This window comes from Cervus canadensis, chromosome 25 (assembly GCF_019320065.1).
Source record: "Cervus canadensis isolate Bull #8, Minnesota chromosome 25, ASM1932006v1, whole genome shotgun sequence".
NCBI classification, from domain to species: Eukaryota; Metazoa; Chordata; class Mammalia; order Artiodactyla; family Cervidae; genus Cervus; species Cervus canadensis.
Window position 1 is genome coordinate 8335678 of NC_057410.1, and position 19597 is coordinate 8355274.

The 19597-nt window shown below is 46.5% G+C and overlaps 1 protein-coding gene across 2 annotated transcripts in view; it reads left to right on the forward strand.

Annotated features, from left to right (window-relative positions):
• The window catches only part of RASSF3 (Ras association domain family member 3), a 76502-nt gene that overhangs the window by 50403 nt on the left and 6502 nt on the right, over window positions 1–19597 (forward strand). Inside the window, exons 1-4 of one of the 2 annotated variants that reach the window (XM_043447399.1) lie at window positions 12599–12829; window positions 13852–13959; window positions 16017–16245; window positions 17834–17943. In XM_043447399.1, coding sequence (XP_043303334.1) covers window positions 12770–12829; window positions 13852–13959; window positions 16017–16245; window positions 17834–17943 — 507 coding nt within the window. In that variant the 5' untranslated portion in view covers window positions 12599–12769. Of the gene's footprint in view, window positions 1–12598; window positions 12830–13851; window positions 13960–16016; window positions 16246–17833; window positions 17944–19597 lie in introns of those variants that run through there. The other variant, XM_043447398.1, reaches the window with a different exon arrangement.

The window sequence follows — 19597 nt, forward strand, 5'->3', positions numbered from 1 at the left end:
CTGGGCCAGTGTTCTGTTTCTTTAAATGAGCATCACACGCATCACCCTGCAAGACTGGGTCATTTATCAATCCTCCAGTTCTTTTTTTTCTTTTTTAAATCTGGCATTGAGCCTTAGGAAACTTAGTGATTGGGGGATTTTGATGTTTTAGAAGGAAAAAAACATTGTCCCTAACTTCCTTATGTCCTAAACTGAAAGAAATATACATGTCCCACTCACCCTAGAAAAACTTGCTTCATACCTAGAATTGACTTTATATATAGTCAGGAGTTGAAAGTGGCCTATTTAACTTTGGGAAGCCAACGTCTTTATTTTGGCTGGACCGCGTGGCTTGTGGGATTTTAGTTCCCCAATCAGGGATTGAACCTGGACTCTTAGCAGTGAAAGCATGGAGTCCTAACCACTGGACCTAACCACTCCAGGGCATTCCGCTAACGTCTTTCAAATCTAAATATCCACATTTCTTTTCTAGGACTTTCTTTAAGTAGCTGTTTGAAGAGTTTTGTTTTGTTCGGTGTTGGGGGTGGGGTGGGGGATGATGCACACATCAGCGGCCCAAGTGAAGGCGTGGAAAGGTGAAGCCATCTTTGTGCCAGGGATCTGGCCCGGAGCCTGTACATGGTGAGGTGGTGTGGTCTCCGTCTTCCCGTTTCCTTAGACGTACTGGATGAAGCAGTCCCCTGTGCCCTCGGGGACACTGTTGTTTCAGGCGGTACCCCACGTGGGGACAAGGATGCAGCTCTGAGCCGGCTCATATCCTGTGTTGAATACTGGCATTGACTCTCCACTCTGAGTGTCTGCTGTTTGCTTCCTGTCCAGGTCTTCAGTTTGGTGAGGTCCACACAACTTTGATCCACTTGTTTGTATCAGACCCCTAAGGCCAACACATTGATTAAATTCAGTTTCCCTTCTTTCTTCCCTTCAAATCCTTTTGCTTTATAGTCCACACCTCCTAGCGGAGCAGCAACCCCACCCGCCCTCGCCTCCCCCATCCGGCTCCGGGTGTGGGGGTGGCTGGGCGGCCAGTCCGCTGACCCCTAGCGCTGAGGAAAGGTGGGGTGGGAGGGCGCTTCCTCCAGGCCTTGGGCTTCCTGTGGTCGCTCAGAGGAAAGCGGAGCCGGAGGGCGTGTGAGCCCTCAGGTCTTGCAAGTGACAGAACCATTCCTGCACAACAAAGCAAATCCCAGTTGCTTGTAAATCACCCCCCACTGCCCATGGCTATTCAGTTTCCAGGGTGACTGGAATGTAGCTTTTATTTATAAATTGGTCGACTAACAGGGTGATGTTTAAAAAGCTACTTTTCCTTTCCTTTCCTCAGTCCTTTGCAATAGCAGGTTTTGTTCTTTTTAAATAGCTAGAAGAAGCCTTCTTTTTTTCCCCCAGATCGCAGTGCCTTATTTTCACCTAGATCTCTAGTTTGCTGTCTTCTAGCAGCTCCCACACATTGGCCTCTGTGAGTGCGTTTGCTGCAGGCGTGAGCTCGGATGCCCGGATGCTTTCTGTTCTCAGCGTCAGAGTCGTTTCCGGGGGGGTGGCTCGCCTGCCAGGAGTGGCCGGCACATCAAAGTCTGTTCAGTTACTCTGCCAGGCTGCTCCTTGGTGTTTACTGTTTCCTTGGCTGTTTTTTAAATTTTTTTTTAAATACATGAACGTCTCCCCTCCCCGTCACTAGATGTTACTCCCTACCTCCACCCCTGGAAGAATCCCATGGATGGAGGAGCCTGACGGGCTGTGTAGTCCATGGGGTCACAAAGAGCACGATGGGGGCAACTAACATTTCAACGCACTTTCCACCCCAATTAACAGGCATACAGACCAGAGAAGTTTTTGAACATTTTGTCGAAATTTTGTACGGAAAGAGAATTAAAGCCTCAGATCTTCCCGAACATAAACACTTAACGTTTTGAAATATTTGCTCTTGTCTGCAGGCACATAGTTTGTTACGTTGGCTGGGCAGTTTCTCCTGATTTTTTTTGTTTTGTTTTGTCTTCCATTAATATCTCTCTGTAAGCATCATGTTAAGAGCTTCTGTATGGTCCCCTCTTAAGGTAGATGAGTGCATTTAGCCATTTCCCTAACACTGAGCAAATAGTTTGTGATTTTTAGCTAATTCTCTGTAGACTCAGCCAGGTGACCAGTGCCCCTGGCAGGTAATTGCTAGTTGCGTTAGTACCTCATCCTCCTATCAGCCGCCTGACCCTCTGGAAGCCAGTGATGCACAAACCTGATGGTCTGTCCATGAGCTTTCACCTCCTCCAGCGTCCCTTCCCTCCTCCTCCTCCTCTCTTGGCTGAATGGGCTTTGAGTCAGACAGACCTACTGTGAGCTCAGCCCCTGCACGAACTGCATGCCCTCTCCATGTGAATTCTTCCAAACCTCCATTTTCCTATTTGCAGAGTAGGGGTAAGAGTGATTCCTCAAAACACATCATAGATGAGTTCTGAGTCGGGTGTGAAGGGTGTGTTGGGGGGGTTCTGACCTGGGTGAGGCAGCTGCCGCCACCTCCAGCAGCCTTCCAGGGCTTCAGGTTGGCTAATTTTGCCCATCTGGGTTTGGACTAAGAGCAGAAGAGGATAGGGAAGCAAAATGGGGGAGGTATATTGAGAAGGTTTTCTCCCCGTTCTCACTATAAGGGCGTGGAGAAGGCAATGGCACCCCACTCCAGTACCCTTGCCTGGAAGATCCCTGGTAGGCTGCAGTCCATGGGGTCGCTAAGAGTTCAGACATGACTGAGCAGTTTCACTTTCACTTTTCACTTTCATGCATTGGAGAAAGAAATGGCAACCCCCTCCAGTGTTCATGCCTGGAGAATCCCAGGGACGGACGGGGGAGCCTGGTGGGCTGCGATCTATGGGATCACACAGAGTCGGACACGACCGAAGCGACTTAGCAGCAGCTATAAGGGCTTCCCTGAGAGCTCAGTTGGTAAAGAATCCACCTACATTGCAAGAGACCCTGGTTCAATTCGTGGGTGGGGAAGATCCCCTGGAGAAGGGAAAGTCTAACCCACTCCAGTATTCCGGCCTGGAGAATTCCATGAACTGTGTAGTCCAGGGGGTTGCAAAGAGTTGGACACGACTGAGTGACTTTCATATTCTCAGTGTAAAGTTCAAGTGTTTGTTTCAGGATTGCCTGAACCCTTCGAGCAGCGTGTCTGGGATCCCTGGCTGGGCTCGTGGGGTGGGAAGCGGGGGCCAGGGTCCCCAGGCCCTTGCCTGTTCTCCTGGCAGGGGTCTGCCTTGCTGGTCTCTCCTCTTCTGGTCGTTCTGTTGGTGTCTCCCAACTCACCCTAAGCCTTGAGGTTCTCGTGATGACTTTCATGTTTCTCAGCTTATCCATAACCAAGCAGGAGGGCAAGGAGCGATTCCTGTGCAAAAGAGTATCTTTAGAAATTGCTGGAACTTCCCTTGGTAGTCCAGTGGTTAAGAATCCTCCTGCAAATAGGGACCGTGGGTTTGATCCCTGGTCTGGGCAGATGCCGCATGCTGCAGGGCCTGTAAGCCCATGCGCTGCAACTACTGAGCCCGCACTCTAGAGCGCGTGCCCGTCTTCTGCACAGACCATTGTCCTTCTGAGGGTGGAGGGCGTCATGTATTGCTCGTGAAGAATACACAGAGAAGAAAGAGGCCTGGTACACTGGGTACTTCAGCCGTGCCTTTTAAGGGCTATGAAGAGGCTTAATCACAAGAACCATCTTGAGTGCAGTGGAGCGTGGAGGGGAGAATTCAGGCCAAGGATTGAATTAATACGAGGATGGGTGATATAAAACAGCTTAACTCCTCATGGGCTCCTTCAGACTTTCAACTTAGTCTGTTGGAAAATTGTTCCGAGTCTGGGGAATTCCCTGGTGGTGCAGTGTGCAGTGGTCAAGACTCTGCATTTCCATTGCAAGGGGCACGGGTTCAGTCGCTGGTTGGGGAGCTGAGATCCCACATGCCTCATGCCCCTCCAAATGAGCCTGCTCATTTTCTTTCTCCGGAACCTCCCCTTATCGCCAGGGTTCAAAGGTTTCAAGGATATGGTGGTCACCAGACCTGACCTCCAAACTCTGACCTTTGAAAGAGTCTCTGGTATCCTTGGGCTGATCTCAATCAGGGGACTGTGGCCACAACTGTAATTGCTGTTGAAGGAGATGGACGGCTGTCAGATGACCTCTAGAGCCTTGAGCAGTGACAGGTTTTAATCTAAAATTTAGGGCCGGATGCTCTGTCACGTTCCCCATTGTAACGTCTTGTCTCTTTTCCCTCTTGGTTTCCTGGCCACCTCTTGTATGTATTTTTCCTATTAATTTTCCTACTGCCCAGGGGATTTTGTAAGCATTGTATTTGATTAGGGTGGTGGTGTAGATGGTACACAATCTTAGAAAAGTTACTCCTGAAAGGGACCATGATCCAGTGCTCTCTTAATCATCAAAGAAACTGAGTTTTTGAGGCCACGCCTTCTTTTGGAAACCTGAGTCCCTTCTGATGGAGACCTCAGGGAAAAGGGCTCCCCAGTGGATTGGGCCAGGGCAGGGCCACATTCTTTTTCTAATGATCACAGCTGATTAGCGGGATTTGGTTGTGCTTGGCTCTGAAGTCTTCTCATAATCGCTCCTTTCTTTGTTGCCTTAGAATTTAAAGAAAGTTAAGCCAGTTGTGAAATGTATCACCTTTCAGAAAGGGATAGCATCTTAATTGACTCCCTTTGAAAACATGTCATACTGGGATTTTTTTAAGTATACCGTGTAATCTGGTATGCCTTGAGGTTGAGACCTCCAGCTGGGGCACGCTGGGGAGACTGGTCCACCTCCAAGTTTGTTTTCTGGCTCCAAACAAATGAGTGAGTGTTTGACGATTGGCACGCGACCCGGTTCTAAAAGTACAACCATATAGGGTATGGCAGACTGGTAACCGAGAGGGGGGTGGTTGAAAGAGCGAGGTCATGGAAGGCCCAGATGAAACGCTTTTAATGTGTATCACAACTGCAATTAATCTTATTAACACGCTGGCCTGGGGCTGCTCACCCTGCCCTGGGTGTTCAGGGGTATTGGAAGGGCATGCTTTGAAGGAAAGTCTTCTTTGATGGTGCAGATGGATAACAGAAGTGTATCAGACTTTGTATCTGGTACCAGAAAGGCCTTTTGTGTGCCTGAGCAGATGCATTCCATTTTGAGAAGCAAACAAAACTTGATGCAGATTGATAAGATGTACAAAAGAGGGTGGGTTTTCAATGTGGTCTTGTAGCTGTGGGCTCTGGGACCAGACAGAATCAGCTGAAAAGGGAGGGAGCCTCCTCGTTGGTGCTCAGCATCCGGCTCGTGACAGCTCCGGGAGCGAAAGCTTTAAAAACATGAGTTGTTGGGAGGCAAGAGGAAAACACAGGAAACACCAGACCAGAGAAGGTGCTGTGATGAGAAATCTGAATTGATGGGGTGGTGCAGGGGTTCCTGAGGCTGCTGTGGTTAGAATGGCTTCCTGGGTGGGGTGGCCTTGATAGGAGGGTCACAGGGTGAGGGCTGGGAGTGGGAGGCACTCATGGGGGGTAGGTGGTGTAGTGGTCAGGGGTGAGGCTGACCTATAGAAGGCACACTTTGATCTATCCGTGTCTGTCTTTGACACGTGCGTGTGAGAGAAGCTAGTACAGTATTATCCTTATAAGGCTGCTGCCCAGTTCGGGTTTTGCCACCCCCTACTTTTTTTTTTTTCCAGAAGTCCTCTAAAATACCCATCTCGATTCCCTTCTTCTGTACTCTTTGTTGTTTAACAAGTAGCCTTGGGGACAAAGAGGTGGTTTGAAATTGTCGAGTTCAGCAGATGTGGTTTGGGTAAGCGAATATCCTCAGATGAATACACAATCTAGCCGCTCAGTGAATAATGGACGAGAAAAGAAATATCTGTTCCTGTATAATGTACCCATTTGCTCATGATTAACGAATGTCACACTTAAAACATTATTAAAGATCTGTCCTCTTCAAGTCTCCTTGCTGTGTGCGGACACATGCCGGTTTCTCACCTGCAGGACTCCTCAGAGACTTCAGCATTCTGAAGGTCTTTGGGAATCAGTGAGGGCGCTAGTGGAGGAGGAGGGGGACGGCCCTTGCTGTCCACAGGACATCTTGGAGGATTAGCTACTGTTTGACAGTGTTTTGTGGGTTGCCCTTGCTCCCTCGGCTGCCCTCCACTTGGTCCATTTACTTTTCCCGCCTTAAGACAATGGTGACGCATCTCTTGAACCAAGGAAGTTGAGGGGGCTTTTACATCCCTGCTTCCTTTTTCTTTGCTTTTGGAGCAGCAAACAGATGGCTGCATAGACTACAAACTGAACTAAATTTGGGCAAGACAAGTCCCTGAATCCTCATATAAATGGAAATAGAGTCCTAGCTCTATATCCTGCCACTAAAAAAAAAAAAAAATCTTCCTGTGTGGTAAGGGATACCACCTGAGAGTGGCCAGAATGGATCAGTATGCCATGGCCAGACATCCCTCGCCATGGCACCCGTCAACCCTCGTGTCATGAGAATGAGGCAGCAAGCAGCACGCTGTGCTTTTAAGGTCAGAACAGCCCCTGGGACTTCCCTGGTGCTCCAGAGCTGAAGACTCTGTGCTTCCACTGCAGGGGGTACAGGTTCCATCCCTGGTTGGGGAGCTAAGAACCAAGATCCCGCCTGCCCCATCCGCGGCCAAAAAACCCAAATAAACAAAACAGACAAACAGAAAACAAAAGCCAGCAGCACCCAACATTCCAGAAGCAAGTGTTCTGGTTCTTTCCTTCAGGAATAGACTCTTCCTTACTCCAGAATCTGCCTGCAATGCAGGAGACCCGGGTTTGATCCCTGATTTGGGGAGATTCCCTGGAGAAGGGAATGGCTACCCACTCCAGTATTCTTGCCTGGGAAGTCCCATGGACAGACGAACCTGGTGGACTACAGTCCATGGGGTCAGAAAGAGTTGGACACGACTGAGTGAGTAACACTTTCACTATTCCAGAACAATTGTCTTTTTACCGTAATGTATTTTGCTTTGCTTTCTTGTGGGTTTTCCTCCTTCGTTCATCACACCTGCCCACATCGCAGTTCAGCTTCACACTGTCCACTGGAGTTCCACTGGCTGCCTGGGGCTGTGTATACTTAAATTATTTTAAATGAAATAAAATTTAAAAGTCAGTTCCCCATTTCAAACTCTCAGGTGCCATGTGTGGCTTGTTCTATTTTGGACAATGCAGATATAGAACATTTCCATCATTTCAGATCATGCTGTTGGATGGAACTTTCCGAGTTCCCGCAACACCTCTGCCTACTTTAACACTTAGAGGTTGTGGTACTGCAAGCGAGGAATGTCTGACAGACGTTGACTGTAAATATGAAGCTGTCCCCCACGGACTTTCTTGAGATCATTCATCAGGGTTGAGCAAGGCATTTTGTGTGTCTGCTCAGTTGTGCCCTACTCTTTGCAGCCCTTTGGACCGTAGCCTGCCAGGGACCTCTGCCCATGGGACTTTCCAGGCAAGAACACGGGAGTGGGTTGCCATTTCCTCCTGCAGGGGATCTCCTGGACCCAGGGATCGAACGTCAGGCTCCTGCAGCTCCTGAGTTGACCCTCTTGGGACTTTGCAGGCTTAGCTTTGTGTGACAGCGTTTCTGTATTCATCACAGGATTTCCGCTTTGCTCATGTAAAAAGGACATCTCGGGACAGTGTTTTCCTACCTGCTAACCTAGTGTTTTAAAATACAATTCAGGAGCATCGCACCTGACTTGCTGAAAGTTTTGTTTTGTTTTTTGTTTTTTTTTGAAAGTGTCTTTTGAGCCCCACAAATGGCTTGCTCACAAGTTCCTGGAAATCACTGCTTCATCCTGTGCTTTTATGTGCAGACTTGCTTTGGTTTGCTTATGGGTTCCTCCTTGATTGCAGTAGAAGAATCTCTCCTGGAGGAGATTTTTCTATTTTGCTTAGGTCCACAATACTTTATATGATGTCTTTGTTGGAACAGAACCTGGAAGGAAGACGTGTGAAGTCTTTACCTAGACTACATTTCTCTTAAGCTATCTGTGAATTCCATCTGCAGCATGGCCAACTGGTCCAGGGAAGTGTAGTTTTAGGAAGGAGGGTGTTTGGTGTTTTATCCCCTACACAGTACAAGACTGGCACCTTTTCCAGCTGTAATTGTGCCCAGCATCCCAGTCTTTTAGGGACATCAGTAGGTCACTGCCTGTTTCTTCAGCTGGAGAGGAGATGAAAAGTAGGAATTCATGAGTTTGGAATGGAATCTCACTTAGAGAAGGCACCTGTTGACTTGATAAGTTTATCCTCCACTGAGAGAAGCTGGACCCCAAACTGGTCAGAGCTGCTCCCCATGAGAGCCGCAGGACCACCAGTGGGGAGGTGATGACACTCTTCACTCCTGTCATGGCATGATGCAGATCTGTACTGTCTACTCCATCTAGGAATCTGTGCTATTTGCATTTTTTAAAGAGTCTATTGTTTTGTTTCTAGGAGAGGTCTGTGATGCAAACAAAACAATGTCGCACATGCAAGGGGATGGGGCAGGGAGTAAGACAGACTTGACTGAGCTGAAAACCAAGAAGAGGCAGGAAGACTGGGACCAGAGTGGGCTCTCCCGGCTTTAAGTGCTTGGTGCAGAGCTGGGCAGCAGTAGGCATGTAATAAGTAGTTGTTGATTAATGGGTTGTATTGTCTATGGGTCACAAAGAGTCAGACATGGCTGTTATTTTCATAACAGTTCTATAAAGTTCATATTGTTCTGTACATTTTAAAATGATGAGAAAACTGAGGCTCAGGTTAAATAACTCACCTTCGGTCACACAGCTGGAATGCGGCAGAGCCGTGATTCAGATCTAAGTATGCCTAAGCCTTAGACCACCTGCCTTCACTAGGCTCAGACAGAGGGAGCAATAGGGCCATATTCATCTTCTTTCCTCCTCCCTCTGCCCTCCCGTCTCTCTCCCTTTCTCCCTGCTCCCCCCTCATAGTGGAAGAAAAAAACTTTAATTGTGATATGATTTCAGAATTACAAAAAAATGGCAGGAAGGGTGTAAGCAGTGTCCAGGTTTGCAGGGGTCTCTATATTCTTGGAGAGTGGGGTTGTGAGCCCCTCCAGCCTGGAGCCGGGCCACGCTCCCTTCACACAGTCTGAGCCACGCTGCCTGGGATTCCTGTGTGTCTGGGAGGTAGGGCGTGCCCCTTATGAAAGTTCACCGGTGTAAAAACAGCAACGTGACCTCACCCAGGAACTGAGGCAAACCCAAGAGCAGCCTTCCAGAGATTGCTAGGTGTAAACGTGAGCAAAGAGCCTAGGGTTTATGGTTTTGCATGGAAGAGCTTGCCCTTTGAGAAACTGGAGGGTTTGGGGAATGTAAAAGAAAAGTGGCTTATAAAAAAGCTGACTGGTAACTTCCCAGACACTCTCAGGCTTGGCACCATACCCTCCCCTGCTGCCAAGAACAATAGCGGATGCCTTCAGAGACTCGGGCCACCATGCCATTTCCTCCTCGCCATGCAATTGCAGATGAATGTTTATGCTCCGTGCTCTCTGTCCCACGCCCGCCACGTGGTTTGTTTTTTTTAACCTTCTCCTTGCCTTTGTACTCACGGAATCAGCTTTCTCCCTTCTGGGCTCTGTCCTGCTAGTGTAGTAGCAGTGTTAGGAGCTCACTGGTGCCCGACTCTTTGAGACCCCATGGGCTGTAACTCGCCAGGCTCCTCTGTCCATGGCATTCTCCAGGCGAGGATACCAGAGTGGGTTGCCATGCCCTTCTCTCCAGGGGATCTTCCCGAACCAGGGATCAAACCTAGGTCTCTTGCATTTGCAGGCAGATTCTTTACCATCTGAACCACCAGGGAAGCCTGTAGGCATGCATTGTGTTTGGAGGACACGCAGGAGGATTCTTCCTGGTGTGAGAGGAAGGGCCAGGGTGTCCTCTTTTAAAGGGTTAAACAGTCTGGAAGTTTCCCAAATCAGGAGACTTTCTCCAGTTCCGACACTAAGAGAAACCAGTGTCCTCCGCTCCAGGGCCTCAGGTATGGTTCCTAGGCCTCTCCCTTGGCTGCCAGACTCCTCTCCTCAGAGAAACTGAGCTTAGTTAACCTGCTGGAAGTCTCTTTTTCTCTGGCATGCCTCACTCACACCTGTGTCGGACAGGAAGTGCCATGAAGGTGGAGGTGCTGTGTGACGTCCCCACACGGGGCATGCCTGGCCCACAGCTTCTGTTCAGAAAATATTTGCTGAGTGACTAGGCCTTGGTGAACAGTTGCCGCCTCAGTTGACTGAAAAATGCAAGATCACAGAAGAAGAGTGTAGATCTTAGACATTCTTATCAGAAGGAAAAAAAAAATTAACTCTGGGTGGTGATGAATGTAAACTGAACTTACTTTGGTGACCATTTTTATGTACATATAAAATCATTATATTGTATGCCTGAAACAAACAGGATGTTACATGTCAAAGTCGCTTCAGTCGTGTCCAACTCTTTGCGACCCTATAAACTGTAACCCGCCAGGCTCCCCTGTCCAAGGGATTCTCCAGGCAAGAATATTGGAGTGGCTTGCCATGCCCTCCTCCAGGGGATCTTCCTGAACCAGGGATCGAACCCGAGTTTTCTGTGTCTCCTGCATTGGCAGGCAGGTTCTCTACCACTAGCACCAGCTGGAAGCCTACTATGTTATATACCTTAAACTATCATAATATGGTAAATCAATTATACTTGATTTACAAGTATATATAGGTATTTAAGGACTTCCCTGGTGGCTCAGATGGTAAAGCGTCTGCCTACAATGTGGGAGACCTGGGTTTAATCCCTGGGTCGGGAAGATCTCCTGGAGAAGGAACTGGCAACCCACTCCAGTATTCTTGCCTGGAAAATCCCGTGGACAGAGGAGCCTGGTAGGCTATAGTCCTTGGGGTCGCAAAGAGTCAGACACGACTGAGCGACTTCGCTTTCACTTTCTTTTCATAGGTATTTAACGAAAATACAGGCTCACAGCCCTTTAGGGTTTAATTGCTTCTCTGGGCTTTGCTTTGCAGCTGATCTTTTAATAATGAGATTTTAGGTTTGGAAGAGATCTTGGAGATCTTTGGATCCAGTTCTTTTCTGTTGTTGCTTCCTATGGTTTGCTGGGTTTTTAATCTCTGAGGAAGTCGGCTGAGTGGTTTACACAGGCCTGTCTCAGTTATGCATGTGTGGATGACCCAGGGCAAGTTTCTCTTCCCAGACTGGCCTGCTCCTTTGACTGAAGCTCCTGGGAATGCTGACCCGAGGAGGCCTCAAGATGGGTGCCAAGCCCAGTGTTATCAGCAAAACCTGTGATCAAGGGCTGACCGAAATGCTCTGGCTACCTGCCCATTGCTCTCCTGCACTCCCCTCAGCCTTTCTCCTTTTCTTCTTTCTTCAAGTAGTAAGCCCCTAGAGCGCATGTACGCGCCAGTGTTCAGACAGCGTACTATTTTTGTGTATTTTTAATGGTGAGCCTTTGGTTTCCTTGATTCCTTGAGTGGAGCCATCCTGTCCCATTGGTCGCAGTAGTGGAAGCACATTTTTGCAACCGAAAGCAGGGAAACACTTGGGAGATGTCGACTCCAGTATCATTTCTTATCTGATAAGAGAGAGAGCAGACTCGGGTTAGTAGCCCAGGGCTCAGCATGAGTTTCGGTGACCTGGCCGAGTCCCAGGTCTGGCTGGAATGGGGCACTTTCCCAGCACCCTTTGCCCTGCCAACATCACATCCCACACCCATGAAATGGAAAGTCTCTCATTTCTCATTTTTGTTTTAAAAATGTTACATATATATTTTTTTTGTTTAATGAAACCTTTTTTTTGGCTGCAGTGTGTGGCATGTGGGATCTTAGTTGGGATTCCCAACCAGGGATTGAATGCTCATCCCCAGTAATGGAAATGCAGTCTTAACCCTTGGATGTCCAGGGAAGTACCTTGTATTATATCTTATAATTATTTTCTCTTTTTTTTTTTCCAATTGAGGTGTAGTTGACTTACTGTGTTTCAGATGTACAGGAAAGTGGTTCTGTTTCCGATAGATTCTTCTTCAGGTTCTTTTCCATTATAAGTTGTTAGAAGATATTGAATATAGTACCCTGTACTATACAGTAGGTCCTTGTTGTTTATCTTTAATATTTAGTAGTGTATATCTGTGAATCCCAAATTCCTGGTTTATCCCTCCCCCCTCTTATTGTATACTTTTTAGGGTGTGCTTTGAAGAGTCTTTGGATAGTTCATAGTGAATAATGAATGCTGTAAGACTCTCATTTTCTGCTCCAGCCATGACCTGGAGCTGGCTAATTGTGGACTGGAAAGAGTGGGTCAGGCAGAGAGATGTGAGAGACATGTTTTAAATTTCCTTAGAAATAGTCACTGAAGCTCCTGAAAAGTTACTTTATTTATTTATTTATTTTTTTTTGAAAAGTTACTTTAATCTACAGCTTTTTCCTCCCCTAACCATTGACACCAAAAATAAGATTGCTCTGGGACTTGACACTGGTAGATAGAATGCTCCCCAAGGGACTTGAGGTTTGCTTCCGAAGCTGGGCAGTGACCACGCTGGCCTCCCAGCACTGACCCGTCAGACCTCACTGGGACGGGACTGGAATCGAAAAGTTCCTGAGATGACTTAGAGTCAGCACAGCCCTCTCTGGGTCTCCAGTCAAGGAACGTGAGACCTGAATGGATTTGCTGCCCTTAAAGTGCTCCTGCATGCAAGTTCTTTCCTCGCTGGTGGGGCTGTGTTCATCACACTAGCTCCCAGTGCCTGGTGGGAGCAAATGCCTACTCCGATAGCCTGCAGCTGCGAGGATGGGGTGATGTATCTGGCTGGAAAAGAGGTACTTTTTAAAGGTTTTATTTAGGGGGTTATTAAATCATCCAGTCTTCTCTCTATTTTGAAGGTTATTGGGACCCTTCTTCTTTTTTGAGTTTATTTTTCAGGTTTGAATCTGATTATGCAGCCTTTCTTTAAGTTTTCAAACACTCACACAGGAATGGTGGGAGCCTATTCAATTTAGTGGAAACAACACAGGGGACCTGGCTTAAAATCGAGCTTGGTATCTTAACCAATTGGGTTGTCCCCGGCAAGCCACTTGACCTCTGTTAGCCTCCGTGTCTCTGTAACGGGGAGATGCTGACGAAGATTAAAATGAGGACCCCAGGTGCAAGTACTTGGGGTTACTGAGGGTGGGTGGGCTTTTGGATCAGGTTTTTCAGGTAAGTGCCAACACTTCTACAGAGCAGTTTTTATTGGGAGATTAGTTTACTTCTTAGAACTTGATCTCATCTAGAGACGGAAGTAAAAATGCCTGCTTGGTTAGGTTGTTGGGAGAAGCAAACGCCGGATAAGTCAGTTGCCTGGCGTGCCTGGCTTCAGGGGCCACAGGACTCTGGAGTGTGGCCATCGGTGATTGACATCAGCTGTCACATGACGTCATGCACTGGTTGAGCTTTTTAGACAAAACAGTTGGTGAATTTTTCACAGTCAAGAGAGGATTTCACTAAAATCCTCCCCTGCAGAGTGTGGGGAGAGACCGGAGGGGTGGGGGTTGAGAGTGGGTGGGTCCAGGAAGTCTGGCTACTTGTATCTTTGTTTGGAAGATTAAATTACCTTCTGGCAGTTGTGTGGAATTTGACAGGTAAGTGATCAGTGCCAGTTTAACACTTATTAACTACCATACTTTCTGCTGATAAAGACTGTAAAGCTATAAAAATCGTAAAGTTCATAAGATGTGTGTGTGTGTGTGTGAGAAGGTAAAGTGCTCCATAGCTGTCGTTATGCGGCATGTGAAAAGAATCCTGGCTTTTCTTCATTTTTTCTGTGATTGCTCATGGATGGTTTGGCATATTTTTCTTCTAGGATGCGGAGAAAGAGAAGGAAACCCACAATTACCTCAGCAAAGAGGAAATCAAAGAGAAAGTTCATAAATACAACTTAGCAGTCACAGACAAGTTGAAGATGACCTTGGTGAGTACCCATGCTAATAATACTGTTTAGCTTGACAATGTCAAAGGACAACTAGAAGTTGTTGGTACCACAGTCTGTATGTTTTAAAATCTCTGAATCACGCTTGCAGAAATTTAAAGATTAAAGTACATAGGACCAGAAAACCAGATATTTCTGCATCTTTCAAATGAAAGCTGTATTTTGAAGTAGCTTTATCTCAAAATCAGTCAACACTTCCTAAAATTTTATTTTGAAAGATGTTATGACCACCAAAGGGTTCTCAGCACTGAGTGTGATCCTTGCCTGTTTAACACAGGGGCGGTAATTCAGATCCTAACAAGGCCTTAGATAAGTTTTACCTTATGCAAATAAATCTGGAAGTGTCAGGGAAAGGATTTTGTGACCACGGATTGGGATATAGTTGAGCTCGGAGTTTTCTCAGCTGGTTGTGGGTGTAAGACGGAGCATGTATTAGTAACACTCAGCTTCCTACACTGTTGTTTCAACTTTGCCTTTTCTACAGCTTTGTGCTGGAGCTGTCCGAAGCTCAGAGGGGAGCAAGGGTGTAGGAGGGCAAAGCCCAGGCTTGGTGACACAGGAGGGAAGCCCACAGCAGAGCCCGCTGCGGGTTCCTCTGGCCGGCCTGGCCTTGCCCCGCCCGTGGTGACCTTCCTCGAGGCACCTGCCACTCCTCGGGGCCAGTGTCCAGGGCCCTTGAAGCCCTGCCTGGCCGTCTAGTGACCCTGGACTGACAAGAGTTCAGCAAAGGATGGGACGACCTGGTTAGAACAGGTCCGACTGAATTCTGTGACCCTTGGGGAGGAGCTTTTAAATATAAACCCTTGTGAGAAAGGATCCCTATCTGGTGGGATTCCACCCAAAAAGGGGGACAGCAGATAATCTCAAGATTATTCCTCTTTATTCCACCAGTCTTACTTCTCCTTTTTCAAACATGGTTTTTATCAAAGCAGAACATTCTCTCCCCCTTGGAGATTAAAACAGATGCAAATTTCCATGTCATTTCAAAGATTAAAAAGAAAAAGTGAAATGTTGTATAATACTTTCCACAAGAATAATGAGTGAATTAGTATTATAAATTGATCTTGTGGAAAGGAAGAAAAACAATGGCCCATAAAGGAGATTTTTCATGTTCTGTGTCAACTGTCATTTATATATAACTTAACCTGAAGGCTCATTTAAATAAAGCATTACAATGTTTGTTTTTTTCTGAATATACTAGAAGTTAAAAGTGAAGACCAACCATTATAACTATTTTTAGCAACTAAAATATTCTACCACCAATTAAGATAAGTGCAGGGGATTTCCCCTGTGGTCCAGTGGTTAAGACTCCACTGCAGGAGGCCCTGGTTAGGGTATTAGGACCCTGCATGCTGCATGGCCTGGCCAAACAAAAAAAACAAAAGAAAACACAAGTGTTTGTATAATAATGTCTATGGTTTACATTGTAACTTTAATTTGTTGTAAAAATATTGCTGCTTGAGGTGTCTGAAGTGCCTCATTGTGTATCCCACGCTAGGGGGGGATCCTACACTATATAAAATAGTTTAAGCAAAGTTGGTAATGTCTGGTACATAAGCTAGCCACTAGGAATGAAAATAGCTTGTTTTCTTCCCGTCTGCTCCTTGTTACTTGAGTATTTCAGAGTCCTAATTGTGACTTTCCTTTTTCGTGTAATAGCTGGTCATCAGTTGGAGACGTTGTTTCCTTTGAGCAGTTAGCCTGCACATGGCCCCAAGCTTTAACAAGCCTGTGGTTTGGCCAGCATCTGTGCCAGGGGATGGGAGGCTCACCCGTGGGCCCCGACCTTTCACATGCAGCTTTGCAGGCTTTGGTCCCCACATCTGCCCTGCAGACCTTGCCTGAGAAGCCCTCTCCTGGAGTGTGTTAACCTTTCCGAGGTCATCTCCTGAGGGGCCGTCTTGAGTGAGCCTCTGCCCCAGAGCCATAAAAGAAGAGAACAAGGGAGGGAGTGTTTCACCTTCCTTTTCTGTTGTTGTTTTGATACGCTCCTGCCCTAAAATGCCCAGCTCATGTGTGTGTTCCTCTTCCTGCCTCAGAATTCAAATGGGATTTACACTGGCTTCATTAAAGTACAGATGGAACTCTGCAAACCTTCACAGACTGCTGGAAAACCCGCTCCCAGTAGCAATGGCTGTATGAACACCCTTCACATCAGCAGCACGAACACTGTTGGCGAAGTGATTGAGGCCCTGCTTAAGAAGTTTCTTGTGACCGAGAGCCCTACCAAGTTTGCACTTTATAAGCGGTGTCACCGGGAAGATCAAGGTACCATGCTTAAAATGAAAATGGTCCCTGCTTTTGTTTCTGTCTTTTGACCTCATTCGTGGAAGACTGGTGGGTGTACCTGTGTCACTTATGTCAGAGCCCGGGGACGTATTCTGGAATGAATGGTGACTGCATCCTGGCTGGCTGTGTTTTTCAGGTGGACAGCTCTCGGTCTGAGAGCCCAGAGGTATCTGTATGTGAAGTATGTGATGGGTATTTATGGAGGATTTATGGGATAGCCTCCCTCCCCCCGCCCCCACCACCCCACCCAGCACAAAGAAGAATGCCTTTGTGCTTAAGTTTTCAGTAGCACATTGACGTTGGATGTGATTGGTCAACTTGCAGGCTTCTGTCCATGGCACAGTCCCTTAGCCTGTCTCATGCTAGGTGTGACCCTGGGATGGGTTGGCACCCTGCCCCCCCCACCCTCCACCCCCCCCAGAGGCACATGCAGTGGATGAATAACATTTTGATCTGAGTTCTACCTGTCTGAACTTAATACCCACCATCAGTGGATTAAAAAGAATCTTAAATTACTGAATAAGATATTCCAGGTCAGGTCATCGTTGAACAGAAATGGATACTGATGGTGGACAACAGGGATTTAGTGATTCACTAAGTGCTGATTTGAAAATGGTGTATATATGTGAATTTTGTGCTTTCCCTAGTTTTTCTGGGTTGAGCCTATAGCAGCTGTGTGGCAGAAAACCCACTCACCTTGGCATGATGGGAAAGTCCCTTGGTTGCCTGGGGTTAAACCCAGCTAGATGCTGAGTATGTTCACGGTTCTTCAACACGTACTGTGGGCCGAGCCTGTAGAATACAGGGCTGAATAGGCCGAGGTTCCCCTCCTTCAGAAGCCACAGGCTCAGAGTGGGGGGAAGTTTACATTTCCAGGGGAGATGTATATATAATGTATAATGCAGTGGTCTCCGAAAGGGAGAAAATAATACAGATCAATTCAGATGGCATATTGTCTTGCCACCTTCTTTGCGTGCCCCACCTGGTCTTTAGCTGCATAATCCAACTGTAATAGCATCCTACCGACATATTACCCACAAGGCAAATCTTTCAACCCTACAAGGTGGGGGGGGGGGGGCAGAGAGAGAGAGAGAGAGAGTGTGTGTGTATGTGTGTGTGTGTATGCAGAGCTTGCGTTCAGACAGACTGCTTTGTTTGTGCCTGCTGAATCTAAATTAATCTGTAGGAAAATTTGCTTCTAGAGTTCTGATTTCATGTTCTTGGGAAGGTATATTTTTATTGTTGCAGGGATTGCAGATCCTGTTTTAGGTTTATCTTGCTTTCTAAAAGGAGGAACGGGATTAATTATAAGCCCATTTTGAGAGTGATACTCATTTAAATTCATTCTCAAGAATGATTTCCTTTTTAAATCAAGGCCCAGTTTACATTATGCAGATAGAATGGAAATAGTATAGAATTCATTCCACTGTGGGCTATTCATTGGTGACAAGATGAGCAGGGTGGTGCCCAGGTGGCTGAGGTAATCACACTGTTGCGTTGATCTGGGGATGGGGAGGGCAATGATGTCGTGTTACAGTATTTGTGACATGCGTCTCGTTCTCACCAGTCTACGCCTGCAAGCTCTCGGACCGGGAACATCCACTCTACCTGCGTCTGGTAGCAGGTCCCAGAACAGACACACTCAGTTTTGTTCTTCGCGAACATGAAATTGGAGAGGTAAGTGATTGTTCGTTCCTGCTTTAAACTCTGCAGACCAGCTGGTCCTGTTTTCGCTCTGGTCCAGTGACTCTGCCACTGACTGCGGAGGAGGAGGGGTGGGAGGGGAGAGGGAATGTGTGTGTCTGCCTGTCATGGGAGGAGAGGTGGTCCTGTGGAGGCAGGGTGTTTTTGAATTGTCAGAAATGAACCCAGAGTTAGTCTACAGTATAACTTTCTTGTAACACTCATTATTTGGGTCTGTAATTTTCAGAGGTGGGAGGATATACACTTTTTTTTTTTAAACTTTATCACCTCCCAGACTCATTTTCACCCCTTCCACCTCCAAATTACTCTAATCCAGCTGTGCTTTGAAAGTTGACACTCTCCATATGTTCGCTGGTAATCAAAGTCTCCAGGCTCCTTTGCTCTAAAGGGAATAAAGGGAAACACAGTCTCTTTACTATGAAAGCCATTTAACTTTCTAGACTCTTTCTTTCCTCTTTGCCCAGATAATTTAAGAATTTATGTCTATACGTGCGTTATTTTCCATTTTCTCTCCAAAGATTGTATTTAGGTCAGTTCAGTTGAAGGAAAAGGCACTTTAGACTGTCCTTCTAGATCAAGTGTCAGTTGAGTAAATCTCTCAAGCTCTGGGTCTCAGCCTTTTGTCTAGAATTGGAAATGGCACGAATTGTCCATGTAGAGCATTTTGTGATGCAGTGAGAATAGTTTCTAGGTTAAAAGTTAAGAAACCAAGACTCTGCTTCCTGCCATCGCTTTTACCAAATTAGGAGCACAACATTGGGTAAATCTGCTCTTTTCAGTTCTCAGTTTTAAAATCTGTAAAGTGGGACTACAAACTTGAAAAGGTGGTTTTGAGTCACAAATTAGAAATGTATGTAAACATACTTGGTAAAGAGTATGTTTATATGTCAGCGTAAATTGGAAGTTTATTTAGGGGAGTTTTAGGAAGACAGTGATTTGGGACATTTTGGAAGTTTCTTTTGATTTTATGTTTTGAAATCTTTAAAATCCACTCTCATTTTGAAGAGATAGCTTGGTACACAAGTCTAAAATTTGAGGTTTTGGCTGGCACTTGATAGTCTGTTCATTTCCAAGGCAAACCATTCAATATCATGGTAATCCAAGCCTATGCCCCAACCAGTAACGCTGAAGAAGCTGAAGTTGAACGGTTCTATGAACACCTACAAGACCTTATAAAATTAACACCCAAAAAAGATGTCTTTTTCACTATAGGGGACTGGAATGCAAAAGTAGGACGTCAGGAAACACCTGGAGTAACAGGCAAATTTGGCCTTGGAGTACGGAATGAAGCAGGGCAAAGGCTAATCGAGTTTTGCCAAGAGAATGCACTGGTCATAGCAAACACCCTCTTTCAACAACACAAGAGAAGACTCTACACACGGACATCACCAGATGGTCAACACAGAAATCAGATTGATTATATTCTTGCAGCCAAAGATGGAGAGGCTCTATACAGTCAGCAAAAACAAGACTGGGAGCTGACTGTGGTTCAGATCATGAACTCCTTATTGCCAAATTCAGACTTAAATTGAAGAAAGTAGGGGAAACCACTAGACCATTCAGGTATGACCTAAATCAAATCCCTTATGACTATACAGTGGAAGTGAGAAATAGATTTAAGGGACTA